The sequence below is a fragment of the Bubalus kerabau genome, chromosome 15, assembly GCF_029407905.1.
Source record: "Bubalus kerabau isolate K-KA32 ecotype Philippines breed swamp buffalo chromosome 15, PCC_UOA_SB_1v2, whole genome shotgun sequence".
Taxonomy (NCBI): Eukaryota; Metazoa; Chordata; class Mammalia; order Artiodactyla; family Bovidae; genus Bubalus; species Bubalus kerabau.
Window position 1 is genome coordinate 7,938,357 of NC_073638.1, and position 27,524 is coordinate 7,965,880.

Sequence of the window (27,524 nt, forward strand, 5' to 3'; positions counted from 1 at the left end):
ACTCATTGGGAAAGACCCTGTTGCTGGGAAAGATTGAAGGCAGGAGCAGAAGGGGATGACAGAGGATGAAATGGTTGGATGGCATCACTGACTTGATGGACATGAGTTTGAGCAAGCTCTGGGAGTTGGTGATGGACAAGGAGGCCTAGTGTGTTGCAGTCCATGGGGTTGCAAAGAGTCAGACACGACTGAGTGACTGAGCTGAACTGAACTGAGTGCTTCAGGAAAGCATCTTTTAATAATACTGTACATTTATTCAATTCTTGTTAATTCTCCTGGTGCGCAAAGTTCTCCTTTAACATATACTGTTTGATCTGCTCTGAGTCATTAGCCTACAGATTTAGAGAAATAAAGGGTATAAGAAGGGGCAGCAGTGTGGTCTGGTAGAAAGACTGTAGTCTTTCCCTGACCATTTTTAATTCTGTCCTGTTCCATCAGGTTATTTTCTATTACCGTTACCCATTTCACTCATAGTGCACGCTATTGTTTGGTATTATCTTGCTCTTTATTTGTTTACAGGTCCTCTCCATCTTCCCCTCAGAATATAAGCCCCATGAAAGCAGATACTTTGATTATTCAGTGCTGCAGTTTCAGAACCTTAAATGATGCCTAGCACATAAAACCACTCAATAAATGTTTTATGAGTAAGTAAAAGAAAGACTAAAAGAAATTAACCCTTGATTAATATCTCTGCTCTGGCATTTATTATCTCTATAAACTTAGCCAATTACTTAGCCTCTGTAAACCTATTCCTCATCTTAAAAAATGGAAATGCTAGTGTTTATTTCAAATGGTTGAGCATCAAGTTAAATTATATAAGATAGATATGTAAATAATCTAGTTTAATGTTAGTTCACCTTTCAATTTTGCTTTTATTGCATGTCCCCCATTCTTTTTCATTGGGATTCATGAAAAGACTGGATCACAAACAGAAATGTGAACATTTCTATATTAATTCAAATTGCACTTTGTATAATCAACATGTTAGGAAATTGTCTTGGAATTTATTTTGTGAATAAGACTTGTTACACTAATCAAAGTGTAAAATATTTGCTTTGGTTTTCAGTAAAATTATATAGTTCCATAGTGTAATCAAATCCTGATAAAACCAGAATTGAACTCAGCTGTGAAAAGTTCTAATGAGGTGGATGAAACTGGAGCCTGTTATACAGAGTGAAGTAAGTTATAGAGTGCAACACCAATACAGTATATTAACCCATATATATGGAATTTAGAAAGATGGTAATGATGATCCTATATGCGAGGCAGCAAAGAGACACAGATGTGAAGAACAGATTTTTGGACTATGTGGGAGAAGGTGAGGGTGGGATGATTGAGAGAATAGCACTGAAGCATGTATATTACCATGTGTAAAACAGATGACCAGTGCAAGTTTGATGCATGAAGCAGGGCACTCTAAGCTGGTGCTCTGGGACAACCCAGAGGGATGGGGTGGGGAAGGAGGTCGGAGGGGGTTCAGGATGGGGGACACATGTGCACCTGTGGCTGTTTCATGTCAATGTATGCCAAAAGCCATCACAATATTATAAAGTAATTATCCTCCAATTAAAATTAATTAATTTTTTAAATAAAAAAAGAGAAAGGCGGTTAATGCAAATTAAAAAGAAAACCATGTTGGAGTTGTTGGGGAGAGAAGAGTCTGGTAAGGGTGTAAGTCTTATTTTCTGTTGATCACAATATTTTAGGATTGGAAGGAATCAAACCTTTGTGCTTTTTTCTAGCATCTCTCACCTAAACTTCTTTTTCAGAATCCCCCCAGATGACCATGAAGTCCTTGCCTGAAAACCCAGGGAGATTGTGTGAGAAAGAGTTTGAACTCAGAGTCCACATCATCCAAGTTCTATCACTCTAATATTGGGCATGCCATCTTCTCTACTCTTCTTCTTCCTAATTTATAAATGGAATTAATAATTCCCACTTACTGTGAGGCAACATGGTACATATATAAAGCAGATACTCCACAAACATTAATTCCTTCCCCTCAAAGAACTCATTCCTTCGCAAAGAAACCTGCTTCATCTCTTTACACACGTCTGGATCCTTTCTGCATTTTGACTGGCATTTGCTTATCTGTCCCCTGCAGGTTTTAACATAGTTTGGGGGGACTCCATAGAATAAATAAAATCCTTTTTCTTAATAACAATACCTGAGCTGAGAAATCACCAGGGCAAGTGCTTGCCGAGTCCAGGCAGGTCATTTAAGTGGGCAGAGTGATCCAGTTTAAGAAACCTGACCAAAGGCCTACCACCAGTTTGCGGGCTGTCTGTGCCCCGTCCAAAGCAGCAGCTGCAGCGTGGCTTTAACAGATTGTTGCCACCCAGCTAATTCAGAAATGTTTTCATAACTCTGGGAAGAATTGTGTGAGCCAAAGAAAACACGTCTGTGAGCCAGAACAGGTGTTTGAAGACAGCCGACTGCAACCTCTGCTTAGATGATTGCAAAGCATTATCAAGCCTCCCTTAGCCTTTTTTTTTTTCCAGGCAGAACACCACAGACACTTGATACCATTAAGCAGCCCATGCCTGGCATAGAGTCTGCAGGGGCTGGAGTCCGGCCTGCCCTCTGATCACTCCAGGGCCTCTGGGAACTAGCAGTGGCCCAGTTGTATATCTTGGTCCCCTTCAACCACTCCTCACGTGGCGGATTTTCTACTCATCTTCCTGTCAGCCTGTTTTTCTTCCTAACACATCACAATTCAGCAGTGGAAAGAATTCTAGAAATAGAAATTCTACAAATGGTCTAGAAATACAAATGTGGTCTGACCAGCACAAGATGTTGACTCTCTCCCCACTTAATTTAGAAATGAGGTTCTTTATTTTGGGTCCTTAGATCTCATACTACTCCATGTATTGATTTCAGGGAACTTCAACTGATCGTGAACTCACTGAAATTGTGTACAAGATTTTGTGGGGTTTGCATGTGTATATGCATATCCTTTAACAGATTCTTAAAAGAATAAAATTCAAAATAAGATTCAACATCTACTAAAGGTTGTATTTTAATTAATGTAGTTTTTAGCAATAATTCACCTTTTCACCTTCATGCATTGGAGAAGGAAATGGCAACCCACTCCAGTGTTCTTGCCTGGAGAATCCCAGGGGCAGGAGAGCCTGGTGGGCTGACGTCTATGGGGTCACACAGAGTCGGACACGACTGAAGTGACTTAGCAGCAGCAGCAGCAGCAATAATTTTGGGACAATTTGGTCAGAATAGTAATAACTATTCTAATACTCCTATCACAATACTGACCAACACTGAACTTGCGTGCGTATGTGCTAAATTCACTTCAGTCGTGTCCGACTCTTTGCAACCCTGTGGACTGTACCCCACCAGGCTCTTCTGTCCATGACATTCTCCAGGCAAGGATACTGGAGTGGGTTGCCGTACCCTCCTCCAGGGGATTTTCCAGACCCAGGGATTGCATCTCTTATGTTTCCTGTATTGGCAAATGGAGTCTTAACCACTAGCGCCACCTGGGAAGCCCCCAAAACTGAGCTTAGTCTCTACTAAGAGCCATTTGTCTTTTCTACATGTTTTTTTTTTTTTTTTTTTTTTACTGCAAAGCTCCATAACCTTGCCTTGGATACTGGTGTAATTACCCAAGCCTATCTAGTGAATGCTGCTATAATTAATTCTTTAATCCATGTCTGAGACCTAACCTTTTTATTTACTAGGTCTCATTGTATTAGACTGATAACCAAAACCTATAACGCTATAATGCTGTAATTTTAAGACATTAGAAATAATTTTCTGCTGGAATAGTTTCTGTGTATTTACATGATCTTCCTTTCTTCTTCTTCTTCTTTTTTTTTTTTCTTCTCTGTAGGCCGAAAGTTTAAAAAGTTCAATAAAGTTAGAGTTATGAGAACACTAGATGCTGTTGCCCTCCCACAGCCGGTGGGTATTCCAAACGAAAGCCAAGCCCTAAGCCAGAGAATCACTTTTTCACCAAGTCAAGACTTGCAGTTGATCCCCCCACTGATCAACTTGCTCATGAGCATTGAACCAGATGTGGTCTATGCAGGACATGACAACAGCAAACCTGATACCTCCAGCTCTCTGCTGACAAGTCTGAATCAGCTTGGCGAGAGACAGCTTCTTTCAGTGGTCAAGTGGTCTAAGTCACTGCCAGGTAATAATAATTTGTATATAATAGCATGTAATAAAAATGTTTACTATGGCTTCATACTAGTGGGTGGCTAAATAAAACAGGCCATGCAATAAATTAAATGGAGTATAAACAGGGGGTTGTCGGGTGTGTTTCAGCAGTTCAAAATATTTATCTAGGCCCCTATATTATATACTGTTTGTCTAGGACCCTACTGTGTGCTATGGAAATAAAAAAGACATAGATAACATTTTGAGTCTTGTTGATGAATCAAGAATTACATATATGAAGCAGTTAAGGAATAGCATAACTCTGTATTATCTACTAGATAGTATTATAGTTCACAGAAAGACAAATTGACCATCTTCTCAGAAATGTCTAGTTCATTCCAAATCCAAATTTAACCAAGTTCATGTGGTTGAAAATAAGACTGAATGTATCTATTCATATAACAAGTCAAAACAGTATTCAGAGCGTAGCAGAGTATCTAAAGTCAATTAAGAAATAAAATTGCTAAACCTAAAACAAATAATTTGGACACAGAGAAACCTCCAGTCACTATTTTTGTGAATTTATACCCAGACAGTGAGAATTTGAATTATGTCATCATGAAAGGATTTTAGTCACTTTATTAGTTACTTCTGCTCTCTCAGCACAGTTCCTTGGAAGCCAAGAGACTGAAAGAATTACAGGGATGTAATTCTCACCTGTTAAACCTTGGACTGCAGAGCTAAGAGAATAATACATGGGTAGTAATTACTTGTCAAATGGTGCTAGTGGTAAAGAACCTGCCTGCCAAGCAGGAGATATAAGAGACACTGCTTTGATCCCTGGGTTGGGAAGATCCCCTGGAGGAGGGTATGGCAACCCACTCCAGTTTATTGCCTGGATAATCCCGTGGACAGAAGAGCTGGACAAGCTACGGTCCTTAGAGTCACAAAGAGTCAGACATGACTGAAGCAATTTCACACGCATGTACACAGTTACTTGTGGAGGCATTAATCCCATAATTAGAAATAAAACCTTTTTTAAAGTTATTTTCTCTTCACACCGATAGTAACCTTATACTCCTTTAGACTAACTTATTTTTCCAATATCTGATCAAGAATTAAACATATTATACATTTTAGTCTCCAAGTAAATTTAATAGCCTTTTTTTATAAAAAGAATTCATTTCCCAATTTGCCTTAATACTGTTTCTCAGTTATTCTACCTGAAAGGTTTGAAATATAATAGATGAATTGTTACTGAAAAGTCAAGTTTACATGAGACAGAAAGAAAAATAGATTCCTATTTGTTGACTCTTTAAAAAAATACATGTTGAGAAAGTTAATTAAACTCACTATTCTAGTGAAGATAAAGTAACATCAAAAATCAAAATGCCCAGATTCTTATTAGCTTCATTCCTGTTGAAAGGCTTTGGACAGGTAATTTTTTATTAGAAAAGTTCTGAATTTTTTTTAAAGTTTACTGTAAAGTGCTTATCAAACTTAATAGGTTTTTATTAAAATATTACAATAACATTGGCAAACTTTTTCGGTTTTAAAATACGAGTGTTTATGTGTTTAAACATTTATGTTTTTCTATTATTTGGAAAGGTTCTTTCTTTGTTTTTTTTTGACATAGCTCATATTTCTCTGGTTTTCATTTTGTAGATTCTCTACTGTTAAAAAAAGACTCTATTATCATTTGGCAAAGTTAGAAAACAACCAATTATAATTACAAAGATAATTTATTCATTTTGGAAAAAAACTAATTGAGTCCCCTAAGTTGAAATACAACTATCTGTCTAGATTTTTGATCCCCACACACCCTCCAAAAGAGTGAGAGAAAATTTTCACATTGCATTTGGTGGCGACTTTTTTAATGTTGCAAAATGTAATTTGTGTATAAGTAAAGAAGAATGATGGCATCACCAGTATTACACATGTTGTTTTCATTAACTGTATAATAAGGGAAGCATTAAAATTATCAAAGTACTGAGCGGCCCATGGTCTTTCAAACCATATTTTCATGGTCTGAATGCTGAGAGTAACTTGAATGAATGATGAAAGCAGTCAGTGAAGCAGAGTGACCATACTGACCTCTGTGGGAGGACTCAGAAGGACACGAGTATAACAATTTGCTCTCACAACTCCTAGCTGCTCAAAAGCCTCCAACTTTGTTCACGCGAGTCACTCAAGAAATGTCTATTGCACGTTTCCTTTGTGCAAGACGCAACCCTTACTCGGTGGTGGTAGAGGAGCCAGCAGGCTGGGCTCGTGATGGCACTGCATTGTCGTGCAGCGCATCCTCGCTCCTGGTCATCAGTTTTGTCCATAAGGGAAACTTCTTTTATCTATCCACTCACAGGGTTATTGGTCTGTGAAAGATAGACTTAGTTAAATGAAGCTTATTGATAGTTTACTTATTTAAAGTGGGAAAAAAAAAAGATATTGCTCGGAAAACATGTAGGTAGATCAGGCAGTTCTTTCACAAACAGTAAGTGTATTTTGGGAGTTAGCTTAAGATACGATTTCAGGCCTTCTGAGGCATCAGAGAAGAGAAATCTGCCCCAAAGCTCTGGGGAAAGGAATCATGGCCCTAAACTAAACAGGACAGCACTTATTCATAATATCCTGCGTTGTCTGGTTAGGCTCGTTTGAATAGTAGACCTGTAGGGATTTGAAGTGAAAACACCGTATATAATAAGTGTTTGTTCAGACCTAAAATTCCTTGGGTATATATGTTTATCCAAAGAAACCAATGCCCTTTAACTTTGCAAAGAATAAAAAGATAATTTTAAACACTTCTCTGGGAGAGAAAAAGATCAGATGCAGGCTGATGATCATCACCAAGGTGTCAGCACGCATGAGAGCCACAGGGCGCGTGGCTGCAAGCCCCCGAGAGGACTTGTGCTGCCTGCTCAGGGACTCCCGTTGCATCTTTGTATGTGCTCTCCTTTGTCTTTGACGGGTCACAGTGATCACAGCATATCTGACATCTTTACCATACTATTTCAGAAATACCTTTCTTTTTCTATTTAATGGAGACTCACAAAATATGCCTCATGACAGTACATTTACAAGTGATCTCTGAGGTTACATTGTCTCTGACATGTTGTATCTATATATGAATGATTTTACATCGACACTTAGCTCCAACTTCAGTGGGTAATGTTTTCCTTTTTGAAACTTGAAGTAGCATAATATTTGCAAAATTTAAAAAATGAGCAAGATGTATTCCCTCTGTTAAGGAACATTCAAAACAGTGTAATGAAAGATACTCAAAAAAGTGTCGATCAGTCGTGTCTGACTCTTTGCGACCCCATGGGCTATAGCCCACAAGTCTCCTCTGTCCATGGAATTCTCCAGGCAAGAATACTCGGGTGGGTAGCAGTCCCTTATCCAAGGGATCTTCCTGACCCAGGGATTGAACCCAGGTTTCCTGCATTGCAGGAAGGTTCTTTACTATCTGAGCCACCAGGGAATCCTCAAACAGCTATACAATTGACCCTAGTACAGCGAGGGAGTTAGGGGCACTGACTGTCCAAGCAGCCCAGAATCCACATATAGGTAAGAGAAAGCATTCTGAATAGAAAGAATAGTGTGGTTAATACTGTAAAATGAGGAAATCAAGAGGTATGTTTGGTGAGTAATAAATTAGACCAGTTCTGTACCCACAGATTCAACCAACCATGGATCATGTAGTACTATAGCATTGAAAAAAATCTTGGGTGAGTGGACCCATGTTCAAATCTGTGTTATTCAAAGATCAACTGTAGTAGTATGTGAAAGTAACATAAGGTACAGATTTTAAAAAATGGAGACAGAAGAACATTTTTGTCTTTAGGGACAAGAGAAGGATTCAGAGACAAGGTATCAGTTAAAGTACACCATGAAGGAGAAGTGAAACTTTGATAAATAGTGTTAAGAAGAGAAAGCATTCTGGATAGAAGGAATAGTGTGGCTGATGGTGTAAAATAAGGGAATCATGAGGTGTGTTTGGTGAATAATGAATTAGACCAGCATAAGAATGGTTCTAGAAGAGTGAAGTTCCCTTAGTAACATAAAAATGTTATCATACCTTCCTCCCACAGTATAGTAGTTAAAATTCTTAATAGCTGCTGATTGAGAGAATACAACTTGCATATGGTTTCTCAAACACCACTGGCGTTCTGGGGGTTTCCTCATCCAAGAATTAAGAAATCACTGAGAAAATTATATTGGAGAGAATCACAGAAAGTAAATTTAGAGGTGTACATTGTGGGCTGAGTCAGGGTAGACTTTGGATATTAAATGTTTAAGTACTCATTCCCAGTCCAACTTCATCCTTATTCTTTATTCTGTGTATTATAGCAGAATACATCGTAGCAGAATTGATGTGAGAGAGAGGTTCAGGAGAAATATTTCCTTTGCATAAATTTTGCCTTGATTCTTCTATTTATTTGCTGGAAAAAAATATTCAGGCCAATGCTTTGACATTTGTAAACATATTTTACTTTTCAGCCAGACTACTTGCATTCATCAGTATCAGAAGACTAGAATAGTCCTTTGCCTGTTTTTTTTTTTTTGCCTTTGAAGCATGCCAAAATATCTTTTGAGTCAGTAATAGCCATTGCATGCATGACAAAATATTTTTGTCTCTCTCCCCAAATCAAATGAATAAATTAAACTACTTCTCCCAAAAAAAAGTGATGGAAAAGAAATAAGATTAGCCCTCTTGGTGTAAAGTCAGGGTTTGATAGTATTTTTATGAAGACACTAAAAAATGATTTTCTAATATTCTATTCCACTGAAACTACTATTGTCAATGTCACCAAAATCTTTTGTCAAATCAAATGAGTACTTTCAGCCCTTACCATGTTTCATGTACCTCTGAAGCCATGACGGATGAGCCGTGTCTTGCTGAAACTCTTCCTGTAGCATTCATTCCCTTCCAGGCAGATATGTTTCTCTCGATTTACACATCTGTTTCCTTTGTGGACTTGTTCTCCCATGAATTTGGCATTTTCTGCTTTCATCTTCTATTCCAGTAGTTTCTCAGTCTGCAGGGCTGGATTTGCTCACTTACGGCCTTGTCTTCAGCTCCCATTATATTCTCATGATTCCTACTTACATGGGGACAACCTAGATCCTCTACAAAAGTATTGGACCATATATTTATTGTGCTTATTACACATTTCTACCTACATGAGCTTCCAAGCCAGCATGACCTTCTACTCCATAAGCCTAAGACCTTTCTCTGTATCTTGAAATGGCACTGCAGACAGAATCTTGGTTATAATCCTTTGCTCACTTTTCTCCTTCACCTCTGTCAACTCTGCTTATTATATGTATGATTCATTATACATGCTGTTTACACTGCTACTACCTTGAGCTATTTTAAGTCCTTATCATTTTCCCCTAGGTTTCAGTCACAGCCCCCGACTGATACTATTATCACAGTTTCACACTGCCCGCAGATAGTCCTCAATTCTGCCACTAGGATCATCTTTTCAAAAGCAATTATCATCTGTTATATTATTCCCATCCCTTTCCAGAACAACATCAAACTTCTTAGCCTTACTATTTCAGGTCCTTCTGGCTGCTGAATTTACATTCTCCCTCACTCTCCCACTCCAAGCACCTCTGAGGCTTGGTTCCCACAAAACTCTTTGCTCAATTTCCAGCCTTTCTTCATCCACTTTGTTTTCCCTACCTGGTGGCCCTTCGCTTCTCCCACATTTTCCCTTAGTTAGTCCCTAACTAGTCTTCAGGATGCTAATCAGCTTGCCCTAGGAAGATTTCCCCAAGCCTCCCCAGATTGAGTCAAAGGCCCCTTAGCTTTTTGAGAACTATGCTGCCTTAAATCTTTACACTCAAGTTCACATTTATGCATAAGTTCATCAAACATATGGTGGTGATTACACTTGCTGTGCTGAGGCTTCTTTGTGCTTGTGTGGGAAGGTGCTGAGACAGTCGATGCTCTTCCCTTGTTATAGATTAACTGTTTCAGTACATGACAGTTTTTACAGGAGCACTGCTGCTGCTGCTGCTGCTAAGTCGCTTCAGTCGTGTCTGACTCTGTGCGACCCCATAGATGGCAGCCTACCTGGCTCCCCCGTCCCTGGGATTCTCCAGGCAAGAACACTGGAGTGGGTTGCCATTTCCTTCTCCAATGCATGAAAGTGAAAAGTGAAAGGGAAGTCGCTCAGTCGTGTCCGACTCTTAGCGACCCCATGGACTGCAGCCCACCAGGCTCCTCCATCCATGGGATTTTCCAGGCAAGAGTACTGGAGTGGGGTGCCATTGCCTTCTCCGTTACAGGAGCACAACCGGTATATTTTATCAAATCTTTGGGATTAAGCCAGGAAAACCTAGAAGGTCATGTAGGCCAGGTGTTACCGTACACTTTCTTTCCAATTTGTTTTAGGCATTAAGGCTTGGACAGTTTGTGACAGAAATTATCAGGTCAAGTCACTTAAAAGGAAAGAGCATTTTTCTTTACTACTTGTTGAACACAATTACAGGTCATCCATCACTTCTCTGTGTGGAGGTTTTCATTTTGATCCTCATCTCAAAAGTACTGAGTTTACCTGATCATTATCATCAATGGGAATTTGATCTCAGTGTTCCCGTCTTTGTTTCAGTATAAAGTAATGAATGATATTACAGTTAATGGCTTCAAAAAATTGCACTTCTGTACTAAGCATGTTAAAGTCAATTTAACATTGTACACTTATCTCAGATAAACTCACTCAAAGGGGGAGTAAATAAAGCTATTTTTCTGATTTTTTTTCATTCTGTTATATAGAAAGAATATACTTTCTGCTATAAATATTGGTAAGTTTATATTTTATTTCACCAAGATTTGCCTTTTATATTATAACATACCCAAAATAAGCCAAGTCTATATGTGCCTCCCTTGAGGGACTCTTGCTTTTCAGGAATTAGGAAACTTTATTATTTATCTCTTATCAAATGATCCTAAACTTAATGGAAGAAGTAATTACCCATTTTTTAAAGCCTATAAAGTATGTAGTTTACAAGTGGCATTTCTGTACTAGATGTATTGAGTGACTCATAATTAAAAAAAAACAGGTAATATATAAACATGAACTTCAAGATGACATGAAAATAAAGAGAGAATTATGAAAATTGCATGCCAAGTTTTTCTTGGCTAGTTATTTTTAGAGAGTCTTTCTGTACCTGAGTCAGTCAGGAAGTAAGCAATAAACACCAACTCTACTAAGTTTTAAAAACCAAAAACATCCTGCTATCAAAAACCAAACAAAAAAGAAAAGCATAATTTTCTGAAAAGACGTCAGGGCTTCACTGAATAGAAGGACAAGTCTGAAGAGGAGACAGAAACCAAGGCCTCTCTGGAGGGCCAAGACAAGCATCACAAATGACCCCATTGGATCCCACCGTCGTTAGGCACCACCACCATCATAAGTAAAGCCTACCCATATCTTGATCTTTGTTTTACTATTTTTTGCTTCAAAGTCCAGATAGTAGGTATTCTACAGATCAAACCTAGATCTCAAACCCAGGGAACCAGAGACCTTAGCCAGCTTCCTTGTGGGAATGTAGGGTACTTGCTTTTGTAGTTTGGTTGACCAAACTGCAAACGATGGGAAGCTATTCGCATAGAGGGAAAAAGAGAGGGGGAGTGGGAGGGAAGTCCCGCTGCCTCTAAAGGGGCAAATACCTGCTGTGGTACCGCTGATTATGAATATGTGCTAAGGTTGTTTTCAGTCTCTCTGAGATTAAGAATTTCCAGGAAGAAAAGAGTAGTCTTCCTGCTATTCATATGAAGATGGGAATAGCAGGAAGTACATGAAGGAAAGATAGCCTTTTCTGTTTACTTTGAGATAATTAACCAAATCAGGAAATAAAGTTCTTTTACACTTGAGATCTAAAGAATTTAGTTTGACTCTTGAAATAGGTCCTTTGTAAGTGGACTTCAGCAGAGTCTTAGAAGGAATAGATGTTATTTAAAAGGTTTTATAGAACATGGTTGATGATCCTACCAAAATGTTTGTTTTCTTTATACCTTTAATGAAATATTTCACCCACTTTTACTGTTTCAAGTACTCAAGTACAATTTAATTTAGAGTTTTATATCTTTTGCTCCATATGTCCCCATACCTCTAATTCCTATGGAAACAGATCTTCCATTGGTCCCTCAAATAGGTCCAAAGCTTTCTTATTTTCTCTCTCGCCTGTTTTTTCTCCTTTATTTTGTCTCAGTAATGCTGTTATCATCATCATGCACCATTCAAGTAAAAACTGAAACATCTATTTGACTTCCTCTTTTTCCAATCTGTATATATTCAGTTGCCAATTTCTTTAATTTTACTCTTTAAAACTTTCTCCTATGTGTTCTATCTTCTCTACTCCTACCTGTTGACTTATTTCGAGCTTTTATCATCTCTCTCCTGGCCTTTGGCAATAGCTCCCAATTTCTCTCCCTAACTTCAGACCTTTTCCCTTGAACACATCCTCCACATGGCTGCCAGTGAGCCCTGCATAGTGTAAATCATGCTATATTACTCCCCTTGCTGCTTCATAGGCATGCAAGACCACCTATGATCCAACACCAGCCCACGCCTCCAAACACCTCTTTGCCTTACCCTTCTTTACGTTATCAGTGCTAAACTGGTTATCTTTCCCCAAGCAGGCAAAAAGAGAATTGGAAAGAGCTGGGAAAAAAAGCTGACTATCTTAAGTCACGATGCATTTGCCCTTTTCCTGCCATTCTTCCTCTGCCACCAAAACCAGAGAAAGATCTAAAAGGGAGAGGTTGTGAAGGTGTGAAAGACCAGGACACTCACACCACACACACACACCCACACACACACCCATATACATACAGACTTTAAGCCATAGGGGAGTTTAAAATGAAACTGGATTAAGTTTCAGAAAGCAAAAGTGATCAGAAACCTGTGGAATCCACTCAAATTTTAATTAAGAGTTGTTAAAGAAAAATTAGAGGTAGCAAAACAAAACAGGGGTTTTACAAAATAAATCAATTTATGTTTAAATCCCAAAGAGTTGAGATTCCTCAGCAGTCTGACTTTCTTCTGCTCAGGCATTATCTCTGTCTGGGGCAGTTTTCCTATTCTCTCTACTGCCTGGTGGATTCCTTCTTACCTTCTCTATCTTTTAAGATTCTTTTTAGGGCAAGGGTTTTGTCTTACTCATCTTTGTAATGCAGCATTTTAACACAGTGCCTGGTCCATAATTGACTCTCCATATATAAATGTTACATGAATAAATGATACGTTTGATTTAATTAGCGAGTTCCCAGAAATACTAAATCACAATGACTAATTTTAATGAATTCCAATCTCTTATCCTCTTTAATTTTTTCTAACTTTATTATTATTATTTCCTGATTTTTTTTTGTATATAAATATTTTGACTGAAAACATTACCCTTGTTTTGTTGTTCCACTGCTAAGTCGTGTCCAACCCGTTGCAACCCCATGGACTGTAGCACACCATGCTTCCCTGTCCTTCACTATCTCCCAGAGTTTTGCTCAGACTCGTGTCCATTGAGTCGATGATGCCATCCAACCATCTCATCCTCTGTCACCCTCTTCTCCTCCTGCTCTCAATCTTTCCCAGCATCAGGGTCTTTTCCAGTGAGTCAGCTCTTTGTATCAGGTGGCCAAGGTATTGGAGCATAGCCTACTTACATCTGTTTTCAAATGTTTATTTTTCAGGTTTTGACATAGTGATTGTTGACACAGGGATCATTCTATTTTTAAATTTGTTTTGTAGGTTTTCGTAACTTACATATTGATGACCAAATAACTCTCATCCAGTATTCTTGGATGAGTTTAATGGTATTTGGACTAGGATGGAGATCTTATAAGCATGTCAGTGGACAGATGCTATATTTTGCGCCTGATCTAATACTAAATGAGTAAGTAGTAACTTGACTTTTGTTGTTATTATTATCAAAAGTGTATATGTAGGATAATCTTGAAAACTACATTTCAGTAGATGATCATACACCCAGTGTCCTAAATAATAAAAATTTCCTGAAATGTTTCTTGGAACTACCTCAAAATATAACTGGAACTGACAATATTAGTAAAAATGTATTATCCGTGATTTGCTGTTTAGAGCTTTCTCTTTTATTTCAATATATAGTAGTTGTCACAAATAAAAATTTCTTAAACTTCAGAAATGTATCAAGAAATACATTTGGTCTTCTTAAAGACCAAATAAATGTTTAGTTTATCAAGTTAAAATTTTTACATTGACAGTAATGAAGATAATGAAGTAAACAAGGAATAATTTTGCTTAAAAGTATTGACTTACTGTCAAAAAGTAAAAATATTATTTGTCTTCCTAGAAGACAAATTAGACTGGTAATTTATTTAAAACATTGAAAGATAATAAAATCGAATCCAATTTGCTTGATTATATTGGAATTACTATAATTAACTTTCTACATATAACTTTAAACTGAATAAGAATCTTTTCTTGAAAGTATTTGTACTGTCCTAATTGAGTCTGTTGACTCAGAATTATATAAAATGATAAGTTATACTAAACTTCACTAAACTTACTAAACTTACCAAACTTTACTAAACTTTAGAGATTGCAGGTAACTTTCATATATGTTATTCTATTTTATCCCACAGCCCCTTGAAATTTGTAAGGAATCAGCACCCTAAAGGGTTCAGAAAACTAAGGCAAAGGAGACTTCGTACTTTGCCAAAGAATCCAAGTGATGGTTGGGATTAATTTTATCTGTCCTGAGTCAAATCTAGTTTTGTCTTGTTTTTCCCACCATTCCTGATCACTTCTTTGACCAGTGCAGATACTACAAAACAGTACATGGCTGAGAAAATACCTTAAGTAAATGCCCTCAGTATTTCAGAATTCATGTTTGTCTTGTCAGTTATTTAATGCCGCTAGTGTTCTCTTTTCTATATCACCATATATTTCCTCTAAAATCATTCACAGTGTAGCCATTGTACACGAATATTCTAAACTGAATGCACCGAAGTATTCTACACTATTCAATTTCTGTGAATTCACTCTCCCATTGGATTGCACACAAAATTTTACATATTTTATCCACAAGGAAAAAAAATCAGTAAATAAATATTTTCTGAGTGTTTCTCAGCACCACATTTTTAACTGCTACAACTTTGCTCTCCTTTCTTGGGTTAGGTTTTTAACATGTGATAGTAAAAGTGAATAGCAACATTAATCTTAGTTAATGTGTATTTAAAATAAACTTCCAACTTCAAAAATTTTTAACCTCAAAATCCATTAGTGTGAGTAAATTTAGAAGACGTTTAAAATTCCAAATATTGAGTTTGTTTATAAAAAGCCATGTTCAATAAATCAGGTAATAAATAAAACTCATAACCGTTCATAAATTACTTAAACTAGCTAAGACCGTGTGTGTTTATTTTTTTTTCCACTGTTGGTTTTTCTTTTGTGTGTTGTGTGTGGTGCAAGACAGCGGATGAAGGAGTCATCATTCTATTCATTATGCCTAACCATGTGGCAGATCCCACAGGAGTTTGTGAAGCTTCAAGTCACCCAAGAAGAGTTCCTCTGTATGAAAGTATTGCTACTTCTTAATACAAGTGAGTGAGTATAAGTAACTGAATGCAAGAGATTTACTTTTTTAATTTTTAATTCATTAAGGAAATCTCAAACAACAGTACTATTGTATGATTATAGATGAGTTATGAATCTTAATGAGTTGGAAACTGCAAAAGAGAAGCATCTATAGACTATAATAAAGTTACCTCATATTTCTCAGATTTTATCTATCACCTAATACTAAAATAGCCCATCAAGTAAGCCAGTTTCTATTCTTTTTTTGGGTAAAACATGATTAAATAACTTTTTCTTATTCATCCAATTAACTATTATAAACTAATTAATACTGCATAAACACAGACTGTGCTTCCCTTCACCCCCATCCTACAAAGGATTTACTCTATAAAACACACAGTTTTATTTGTAACTGTTCACTTTATGTCAGGATAATCTAACAGTTATAACACATAACTGCAAGAATCAGTAGCATAATATAATAACAGTTTATGGACCACTCACAGTCAGTCCAGTGGGTTGGCCAAGAAAACCCAGGCTCCTTTCATCCAGAGGCTCTACCCTTTGTATCAGCTTGGAGTCTTCCATTTTATCTGACTAGAAGATGAGCACTGAGTAAGAGAAGGTTTGAAGACTAGATCTGGAACTATCTTCCACCCACGTTCTATGGTCCACCCTAATTGTGGGAGAGCTTGGGAACGCCGCTTAGCTGTGTACCCAGAAGAAATAGCGCTGGTCACCACGAGAGTGGGCAGACGTCCATTCATTCGTTCTCACACACAAAGAACATGTGCCCCCCTGCCTCCATGGATCTCCCAGGGTCTGAGTGGAACACTTTTTAAATTGCTTCCACCTTTTACCCTTTCCTGTGCCCTTCCCACACACGGGTAGACTCAACCTTGACTGTTTGAATTGGTTCCTCCTTCAGTCATTGTGATTTGAAAGGAAACCACAGAGAGCTAAGAACTGAGGGTAGAAAGTGAGACAGCAGTCTTTATCAGAAAAGATTTCTGCAAGGATTTCCTTCTAGAGGCATGAATCTTACATGGTAGGGCCAGGGGAGCATATCAAGAGGAAAGGCAGAAAAGCTGAACTCTTAAGAAGGCAGTTTACCTCATGAAGTCTGTGCCCAGACACAGATTAATACAGGATCTAGGGAACCATAGCCCTTTACCCAACCCTTGGAAACTCTATTGGGAACACAGACCTTCAAGCATAATTTGATTAAAAAAAGCACAAAGTAGACAACGGAATTGATATGGGACTGGCCAACAATCAACTGAAAGAACTTTAATAATACAGCAGTTAACGCCTGTCAATTCCTTTCTTGGTCGTAATGAATTCAATAGTAGATATATCATAGATGGTCCTAGGTCTCCCAAATTAGTTGATAGCATTAACATAATACTGTCTTTATGGGTAGGCTACATTATGCAGGGAACCAAACAAGCCCTAAACCTCAGTAGCTTTCAAGAATTTTAAGTACTTATTCTTCTGACTATATTTTCACTGCAGATCTACAGGGAGACTCATTGTTATCACTCAGCTGTTCAGGCAGATGGAGGCAGCACCTTGACACCTGCCTCCATAATCACTAGAGCAGTGCTAAGGGAAGACAGTTGTAAGGAAAGGAAGGGAGATACACATGACTTCCACTCACATACCATGGAAGGCAAGGTTTTCAGCCATTTGCAACTTTAAGAAAAGGGAAAATCATGTACTTAGTGAATAGTACTATGTATATAAACATATATAAATTATTTAGTATTATATGTAATAATTTGTGTAATAAAATCTACACAAATTTTAATGGGATTTTGAGGAGACACTTGGCACAGCTATTGAAATTCATCTTTAAATCTTAAAAAATAGGTAAGTATTACAAAAATATGGGGATAGGGAGAGAATTAGAAAGTTAGAATAATTAATAATGTGGAAAATACATACTCTGAATTCTTAGTCAAATCAGACTATATATACTAGAACTTTATATTCTATAATGGAAACACTAGAAGTCTTTGAGTATGGAACAAATAAATATTGTTGAGAAAAGAAGCTTTATGTTTGAGGAAAACTTAGTTTGAATATTTAGCTCAAATTGTATCCTAAAATAAGTGGCTCATAGTTGTAAACACTTTAGCTTGTAAAAAATAAGCTAAAAGGAATAAAAATGAGAAATCTCAAAGAATACTTTTAAAAAATATATGCAATAGAAAAGTTGGCCAAAGAAAAGCTCAATGACTTGATAAGAATTTAAACCACCCATTTGCCATTAAAAATTAAAATACAGATATCCAGGAAAATATGGCAGGTTGAATACACACTTTAATCATTGTTCCTTTTAAACTACATAAAACTATTAGTCAAGGGATTTCTTTAAAAATAAAATAAAGTAAATAAAATGAAAGCAATATCAGTAGCAATAAAATCCCACAAGCCAGCAAGCAGAAACTAATTTAGTGTACCTGAGAAAGTGGAGGGCTTCCCGGGTGGTTCAGTGGTAAAGAACCTGCCTGCCAGGAGACACAGAAGATGCAAGGTTCTGTCTTTGGGTCAAGAAGATCCTCTGGAGGAGGAAATGGCAACCCGCTCCAGTATTCTTGCCTGGCAGAACCCATGGACAGAGGAGCCTGGCAGGCCACAGTTCACGTGGTCTCAAAGAGTCAGATGTGACTGAATGAGAAAGTGGTTTCTAAGCCAGAAGTAATAAAAGTCAAAAAGCAAGTACCTTGATTTGTATCACTGAACCTCTAACATGTTTTGCAGTTAGTGACAACCGTGATCTTTTTTTTTTATGAGAGTGAAAGTAGAATTAAAAACACCAAGTTCTCTTGGAAATGTGTTTCTAAATATCCACCAATGTTGCAGTTGTTCTGCAACTAAGGCAGAGATTGTAGGTTTATTCCCTGAAGAGGATGTAACAGAAGGCAGTTGGGTTGGTGGATTGCAGGCACTGATGAGGGTGAAGGGGGATAGTGTAAACAGATTAAGATTATACACCAAATGTTGAGACAACACCCTCCAAAATCACCAGTCCTGTTATCAGAACACTGTTATCCAGGTTTATATTCTCCAGATAGGAAAATGAAAGATTCTTTTATAAAGAATTTATTAAGCTAGAAAAAAAAAGAACTAAATATGCCAATAGCAAGGCTTTCTCTTTGAAATAGCTCAGCCAGAATGCCCTCCACTAAAGCTTACAGTCAATAATAGCTACTATTCAAACAGAACTAGCAATCAGCTTTTTAGTTTCCACGCTTGAATATAAATAAACAACAAGGGCATCTGAGGAAGGTTTTTGATATCAAACATAAAGACAAAATAGAAAAATAATTTAGAGGAAAAAGAGACCATGGAGAAATTTAAAAGCTATCCTTTGTTGTTGTTGAGTCACCCAGTCATGTCCGGCTCTTTGCTACCCCATGGACTGCAGCACGCCAGGCTTCCCTGTCCTTCACCATCTCCCAGAGCTTGTTCAAACTCATGTCCATTGAGTCAGTGATGCCATCCAACCATCTCATCCTCTGTCGTCCTCCTCTCCTCCTGCCTTCAATCTTTCCCAGCATGAGGGTCTTTTTCAGTGAGTCAGGTCTTCGCATCAAGTGGCCAAAATATTGGAGTTTCATCTTCAGCATCAGTCCTTCCAATGAATATTCAGGACTGATTTCCTTTAGGATGGACTGGTTGGATCTCCTTGCAGTCCAAGGGACTCTCAAGAGTCTTCTCCAACACCACAGTTCAAAAGCATCAATTCTTCAGCACTCAGCTTTCTTTATAGTCCAATTCTCACATCCATACATGACTACTGGAAAAACCATAGCTTTGACTAGATGGACCTTTGTTGGCAAAATAATGTCTCTGCTTTTTAATATGCTGTCTAGGTTGGTCATAGCTTGTCTTCCAAGGGGCAAGCGTCTTTTAATTTCATGGTTGCAGTCACCATCTGCAGTGATTTTGGAGCTCCCCAAAATAAAGTTTGTCATTGTTTCCACTGTTTCCCCATCTATTTGCCATAAAGTGATGGGACCAAATGCCATGATCTTTGTTTCCTGAATGTTGAGCTTTAAGCCAACTTTTTCATTCTCCTCTTTCACTTTTCTCAGAAGGCTCTTTAGTTCTTCTTCGCTTTCTGCCATAACAGTGGTTTCATCAGCATATCTGAGGTTATTGATATTTCTCCTGGAAATCTTGATTCCAACTTATGCTTCCTCCAGCCTAGCGTTTCTCATGATGTACTCTGCATATAAGTTAAATAAACAGGGTGACAATATATAGCCTTGACGTACTCCTTTTCATGGAACCAGTCTGTTGTTCCATGTCCAGTTCTAACTGTTGCTTCCTGACCTGCATACAGTTTCTCAAGAGGCAGGTCAGGTGGTCTGGTATTCCCATCTCTTCAAGAATTTTCCAGTTTCTTGTGGTCCACATAGTCAAAGGCTTTGGCATAGTCCATAAAGCAGAAGTAGATGTTTTTCTGGAACTCGCTTGCTTTTTTGATGATCCAGCAGAGGTTGGCAATTTGATCTCTGGTTTCTCTGCATTTTCTAAATCCAGCTCAAACATCTGGAAGTTCACAGTTCACGTACTGTTGAAGCCTGTCTTGGAGAATTTTGAGCATTATTTTACTAGCGTGTGAGATGAGTGCAAGTATTGTTTATATTAGTAAAATATTGCATGATGTTGCATGATGCAAGTGTTGAATGATAATTAAATAACTTGCATTTACTACACATTTCTGTGATATTAAATTTTATGTGAGAAGTAAAACATTCATATGTGAAGAATTTTGAATGATTTAATTACGTAAATATTCTCAATATAATATTATTAAATATCCCAAATTGTTGAATTGTAGGATCTCAGGTGACTTATAATTTTCTTTGTATTTTCAGTATTTTTCAAAATTTTTCTAATTGATACATGCTATTTTTAAATAACTAAACCAAAAATAAGTGTTTTTTAAAGTATTCTCACCTAAAATAGCAAGCATATTGCTAACTGCCCTTGACTCACTCTCTCCCACTTGCCACTAATATATTTACAAGAAATGCTGAAAACCCACATATGGAATCAATAAGAATCTCAGAGAAAATTCTCCAGTCATGTAATGCTGAGTGTAATAATTAAGAAAACAATGAATTAATATAAAGAGCTCAAATAAAATAGAAATAACTTTTTTATAGCTGGTTCATCATAGATCTGAAATCTAAGGAAGAGAGTGGAAAGGAGAATAATTTTCAGAGATATCCTAGGAGCATAGGATGAGAGCCTAGTGACTAGATTATCATATCCTGGGAGCATGTTGTTAGTGGTTGATACTAATAGGATGAGGCAGGATGAGATTAGGCCTGATTTTCCTGAAGTAAGGATAATTGCTTCAAGTCTGGTCCTCAACAGGTAGATGGATAGTGTCGAAGGCTTTGGGTTACTAGTTTTCCAGCTCTTTAAAGCCCAATGAGAAAACAATACTTCAGTAATCAGAAGAAAAAATAATTTTATAGTCATGGTGAAGAGTGAGGGAGATGTGAAAATTGGTTGGGATTGTTAAAAAGAGTTATGGGTGTTTAAAATAGTTGCTATATGAAGTAAAGGGAATAGGTTATGATACTATATGTTATAACACTATATGTTATGATACACATACAGTTAAGTTTACTAGGTAAGTTAAAGAACATCTCAGCTTATTTTAGAGCCATATTAATGGATTATGCATCTGACTTAGCATCTGCTCAGAAGAGCATCTGACATTATTGTACATTCCTGTCTCAAATATTTAGTTTAAGTTTACAACGATACATATGCTGCATCTTTTTTGTTTTTTGTCTCCTGACTATTGATACAAGAGAAAGTCATTGATGTCAAGACAGGCTTCAACATGATATACATACAGTTAAGTTTTCAGTCAAGCAAGTCAAGACAGGCTTCAACATGATATACATACAGTTAAGATTTCAGTTGGCACAAAAGTGTTCTATTGCCCAAATTACATAAGTCCCTTTTATACTGAGGATCTGAGCTCTTGAAGACTCTAAACCAGAGTTAACTCTTAGTTTCTATTGGCTTATTATCTCTGGCCTTCTTTTTCCAAGGGAAGTAGAAGTCAAGGTCTGTTGGGATACAGGGAATAAAGAAAGAGGTTTTTTAAAAGCTTTATTTATCTACCTTTGCTGGAGACATAGAGTTGACTTTGCTCAAATGAAGTACACTTCTCTCTAGAAATATTGCTAAAGGTGAAGATCATAAATATCTAAATGCATAAATCCATAGATTATGTGATTTTTCTTTCAGTAATCTGGATATAGTTGCAGAAACTTCACTTATGGTTGAAGATTTGTTTGTGGGACAGTTGCGACCGAAGTAAAAGGAAATAAGGGAGCTGGGAGTTCTGGTAATAGAGTTGCTAAAGAAACCAACCAGGACATCTCAGACAAGTCACAACAGAAGAACCGGAAAGACTTAGGAGAAAGGCTGTAGGTTTATTGACTATATAGTGGAAACAAGAGAATGGGCTATAATAGGATGTTGTGCCTAAGATTTGGATGTATGAATTAAAGGTTTCTGAGGTAGAAGTGTGAATTACCAGTTAACATCATAATGGAAATGAGAGGCATTTAGCAATAAAATCAGCAACAAAATTTAAGTATTTACCATTACTGTTATTATTTAATATTGTGCTGGAAGACTTAACCAATGTATTGAACCATGAAGGAGAAATGACAGCTACAGCTGTTGGAAAGGAGAAAATAAGGATATTATCTGAGTATGGTATTGTCGTATACCAAAAAAAAAAAAAAGATAATCCAACACAAACTGTTAGATTTAACAATATTAATAAATGAATACATAAATAAAATAGAGTATAGCCAAGTGGCTGAATATAAGAGAAAATTCAAACATCACTGACTTTCTCTTGTATCAATAGTCAGGAGACAAAAAATAAAAAAGATGCAGCATACGTGTAGTAGTAAACTTAAACTTAATATTTGAGGCAGGAATGTACAATAATGTCAGATGCTCTTTTGAGCAGATGCTAAGTCAGATGCATAATCCATTAATATGGCTCTAAAATAAGCTGAGATGTTCTTTAACTTACCTAGTTGTTGTTACCATATTCTTCAAAAGAACTAGAGTTTTACATGTCCTAAAATTGTTAGTAGCACTCTTTTCTATTTAGATATTTGTTTCTAGAGTTGCGTATCACAAGAGACCACTGTACAGTTCAGAAAGTTATATTATAAAGTGCTAGTGTCATCTTTTTAAACATAACTGCCATTTATAATTATCTTCTTACAGTTCCTTTAGAAGGACTAAGAAGTCAAAACCAGTTTGAAGAGATGAGATCAAGTTACATTAGAGAGCTCATCAAGGCAATTGGTTTGAGGCAAAAAGGAGTGGTCCCTAGCTCACAGCGTTTCTATCAGCTTACAAAACTTCTTGATAACTTGCATGATGTAAGTATTTTGGTTTTTAGAATATCAGTGATTATTTTCTGAATTCTATCTATTACTTTAGTGTGAAGTGCAAGTTTTACTTCATGTGTGTTCGTCAAATTTATGTTTGTATTTACACTTTAGAACAGTACTTGCATCCTACTGCTCACAATTTATATTGTGCTTTTTTCATTTTCAGTATAGATCACTGAAATATCCTTTTACTAGTATTTGTGAAATTTGAGAGTAATGTAATGGTTGATAGGAATTGTGGTACATATTCCTGAAAATGCTCCAAAATGTTTTTGTCTTAAGTTAGAAAATATTTTATGTAAACTGGAAAAGCAAAGATATGGACGTGGAGAATAAGACTCTCATACCATTTTGGATGGAGTTATAAGTCAGCAACAATGCTAATGGACAATCTAGCAGTGTGTGGCAATAGTTAAAGGTTGCATACTTTCAAATTCCCACTTTTTAGGGTTTACCTTAAATAATTAGGCAAGTATTTAAGATACGTATGCCTCACTGCTTATGCAAGAAGGAAAAAAAAGCACCTTAGAAATGCCTAACACCAAACTGGATAAATATATAGGGTTAATCAAGATGTATTGCATACAAACTTTTATCATTACTGTGTTCAGAAACACTAAAATAATAATCAAGGCATAAAAAGCTCTCTGCTCACTAGATCAAATATGAAGCCTCACTACTAAATGTGAACAGCCAAGAATTATTAGCCATTTAGATAAAGTCTCTCAAATGTAAGGCAGAGAACAAAATAAACAGAAAAAAAAAATGTAACTTGAAGGAAAAAGCTCCAGTGCAGATAACAGAAGAAAGCATCAAAAATTAAAATACTCACAGAAGTAAGAATGATGTTGCATCCATGAAAAAAGACTAGAAAACATTTTAAAAAGAACATTTAGTGAGAAAATACTTTTGGATAATTAAAGGAGGGCATAAATTAAAAATTCAATATAAATATAAAACTCAGAAAATATAAATCTCAGGAAAACTCAGATACAAGTAACAAAAAAGAAAAAGATATGAAAACATAGAGAGATAGCAAATTTAGGGGATTAATCCACAGGGCTTCATTTTCTAGTTCGTAGTAATCTCCAAAAGAAAGAGTGGAAAAAATCAAGGAGAGGAAATTGCATAAGTAATCTTAAAAGAAAGGTTGCTAGAACTGAAGGATATGAATTTTCTGAGCACAAGAGCCCAGTATACAGACTCAATCCAATTGAACCAAGGCACACTATTGTAAAATTTCAGCATACCCAGAATAAAGAGGGTATCCTAAAATATACCGGTGAAAAAAGAAGCAAGTCACATCAAATCATCAGGATTCGGAATGTTGTAGAACTTCTCAACAAAAATACTGGAACCCAGAAAATAATGGAGAATTTTGAAGGAAAGAAAAATCTTCAAAAATTTTGTACCAGCCAAACCATCAAACAAATATGATGGCATCATGAAAGTATTTTCAGACTTTCAAGGTCTCCTAGACCTTACCTCAAATACAGCCTTTCTCAAGGGCATCTGCAGGATTTCTTACAACAGAACCCTGGCGTAAGCCAAAGGAGTATGAGATTCAACCCAGGAGAGACGCAAAGGGGTGTCCCAGCACAGTAATTAATGCACAGGGTTTCAGGGTACTAGCACCAAGGAAAAAAAAAAGTTAGATTTGAGATATTACTAATTGTATGAACATACTGAAGTAAGTTTTTACAATTCTGTCAGAGAATTTGACTATGGCTTTGTGATAAATATAGAAAAAACAAACAAAAAAAGCAGACAAACATGAGGTGATTAGCACTAGCAAAATTAAAGTAACTCATATAGGAAAGGAAATGTAATCCAGCAAGAAACAATAAAAATTTTTATAATATAAATGCTAGATATTGATTCAAACATTGAGATATATCTATATAGAGAATAGGAAGAAGAGAAAGTATGTGTAGTTGAGGAGGTGGGTGTATAATACAAGAAAGCTAAATCCTTATTTAATAGGATCTTAATAATGTAAACTTTGGGAAATATAATTTATTAGAAATACAGAGGTAAATATCAAATGACCCAAACTAAAGTAATTCAAAGTGGTTGCATCTGTGTTTTTGCTCCTGTAGGTCTTGCAGTACTATCTGACTTTCAAAAATATGTGCAAAATATTATTTTGACAGAATTAAAATTAAATTAAAATGATGCTTTCCTGGCAGCACAGTGGTTAAGACTCTGCTGCCAGTGCAGAGGGTGTGGGATTGATCCCTGGTTGGGGAACTAAGATCCCGCATGCAGTATGGTGTGGCCAAAAAAAAGTTAGATTAACATGAATCAGGTTGGGTTGTTTGTATTGACATAGAAGAGTTTGCCTATTGTTATGTGGGAAAAGCTGGATTAAGAAATAGACTATAAAGTAATTTCATTTATGGAAATATATATGCATATATACATTATTATTATGCATATATATATATTACGCACATACTTGAGTATGTGTAAACAGAAAAACTTGAAATATACCAAATGTTCACACTGCTTATCCAATAGGATTACAGAATACTTTCATTTCTTTAAATCTTTCTATATATTAGAATGTTTCATCATATGTATGTAATATTTTATATATTATTCTGGAAATGGAGGGAGTTTTTTCATTTTGGTAAAAAACAACATCTGAGCATTTCTATTATTAGAAAAATAAGCTTTGATGTTTACATAGTTTAGAAATTTATTATTTTCCTTACATGTTTCTTATCCATTTGTTAAACCAACAGCTTGTCAAACAACTTCATCTGTACTGCTTGAATACATTTATCCAGTCCCGGGCACTGAGTGTTGAATTTCCAGAAATGATGTCTGAGGTTATTGCTGCACAATTACCCAAGATCTTGGCAGGGATGGTGAAACCTCTTCTCTTTCATAAAAAGTGAATGCCATTTTTATCTTTAAAACATTAAATTTTGTGCTATGTCTGTTTTTTTTGGGGGGGGGGTCATGATTATGAGGTCACGAGTTTTTACTGTTTTTCTCAAAGCCTTACATTTATAACGTGTCATACTGGGTAAATTTCAAAGAAAAGTTGTGAGGTTTAATTGTTTTCCTTTATAAAGCATAATTCAGATTTTTAGTGTTTTTGTGAACCCATATTTTCCTTAAGAGTTTGCAAGGTTGAAATAGTACTAAAGTGATTGTTAATGTTAATCTTATCCGTATCATTTCATATCATTCAGGTGATATTTTTATCTTTCACATATAACAAAGCTACTTTAGAGAAAAGAAGAATCTTACACGTAAAAACAAAAAGCTGTTCTATGTTCTTTCTATATAGCTCCTTTTGTCTCCCCGATTATATTTACAAAAATGAAACAAATTGGTATGCAAAATTGTAGCTATATGAGTGTATATACTTTTTTGTGAGAAGGTAATTTATAACCTTAACCATATTTTCCAAAGGGTTTTTAATGCAAAAATATATATAGAAAAAGAGTTTAAAATTCTTGAAATAGATTGATGCTCCTCAAACTAAGAAAACCAGCTTATATGTTAAGACTGTTTCCCAGATCTGAAACACAGATCTCTAAGGAGGTTATTAAGGAAGGAGAGCCATAGTGTTATGACAAGTATATCACGAGTTTTGCAGTTTTCTACTAGCCTTTTGCGGGGGGAATTGTCCTTTAACAAGGCATTCTGAATTGAAATAGGAAGCCAGAAAGTCTGTGGTCTAACTCCACCAGCTACATCTAGGGCATGTGGACAGTCACTTATCCTTACCAAGTCTCTATTATATTTCCTCATCTTTAATAATAACTTTCCTGTAATAATAACTTTCCTGTAGAATGTTCCTTTTGGTCAGAGCTTGTTATTCACTTTTCACATCAAAGAAGAAAGGGATAGAGGGTAGGTGGGGGAGGGGGGGAAGAAGGGAGGGGAAAAAAGAGATAAGTATTACTCTCTCTACTGAGTGGGCATAGTGGACAAATCACAGTTAAAATGTTTTCAGTGTCTCTGATACAGTCTAAGAGATATTTTAGGAAACATTAAATACTGGCTTAAAATAATATAACCAATAGCTAGAAAACACACAATTCACATTGTTATATGAGCTGAAAATATCCCTTAGGAGACACACGAGTTTTTTTCTGAGGTATCACTGGACACCTAGATGTCACTATTTTAAACAGGTCTATGTAAAAAAAAAAAATAGGTGTCACTGTTTTTTTAAATAGACCTATTTTTTTTTTAATACACACACACACATATAAAACAGGAAGAAACACTGGTAAAAACAAAAACCAATCATTTTTTCTTCTAAATAAAATAATTTGTACCAATTTTAGGCATATATATAATTTTTAACAGTTCAGAGAAACTAGTAGACCTAATTCTTTTTTGAAATTTCTTTAAA

At 36.3% G+C, this 27,524-nt stretch overlaps 1 protein-coding gene across 2 annotated transcripts in view; it reads left to right on the plus strand.

Annotated features, from left to right (window-relative positions):
- PGR (progesterone receptor) overlaps positions 1 to 27,005 on the plus strand; it is a 107,863-nt gene extending 80,858 nt beyond the window's left edge. For both annotated transcript variants that reach the window (XM_055547580.1, XM_055547581.1), the window contains exons 4-8: positions 3,848 to 4,153; positions 13,878 to 14,022; positions 15,579 to 15,709; positions 22,977 to 23,134; positions 25,894 to 27,005. In XM_055547580.1, the coding sequence (XP_055403555.1) occupies positions 3,848 to 4,153; positions 13,878 to 14,022; positions 15,579 to 15,709; positions 22,977 to 23,134; positions 25,894 to 26,049 (896 nt within the window). In that variant the 3' untranslated portion in view covers positions 26,050 to 27,005. The remainder of the gene's footprint in view (positions 1 to 3,847; positions 4,154 to 13,877; positions 14,023 to 15,578; positions 15,710 to 22,976; positions 23,135 to 25,893) is intronic.
- Positions 27,006 to 27,524: the final 519 nt, after the last annotated feature.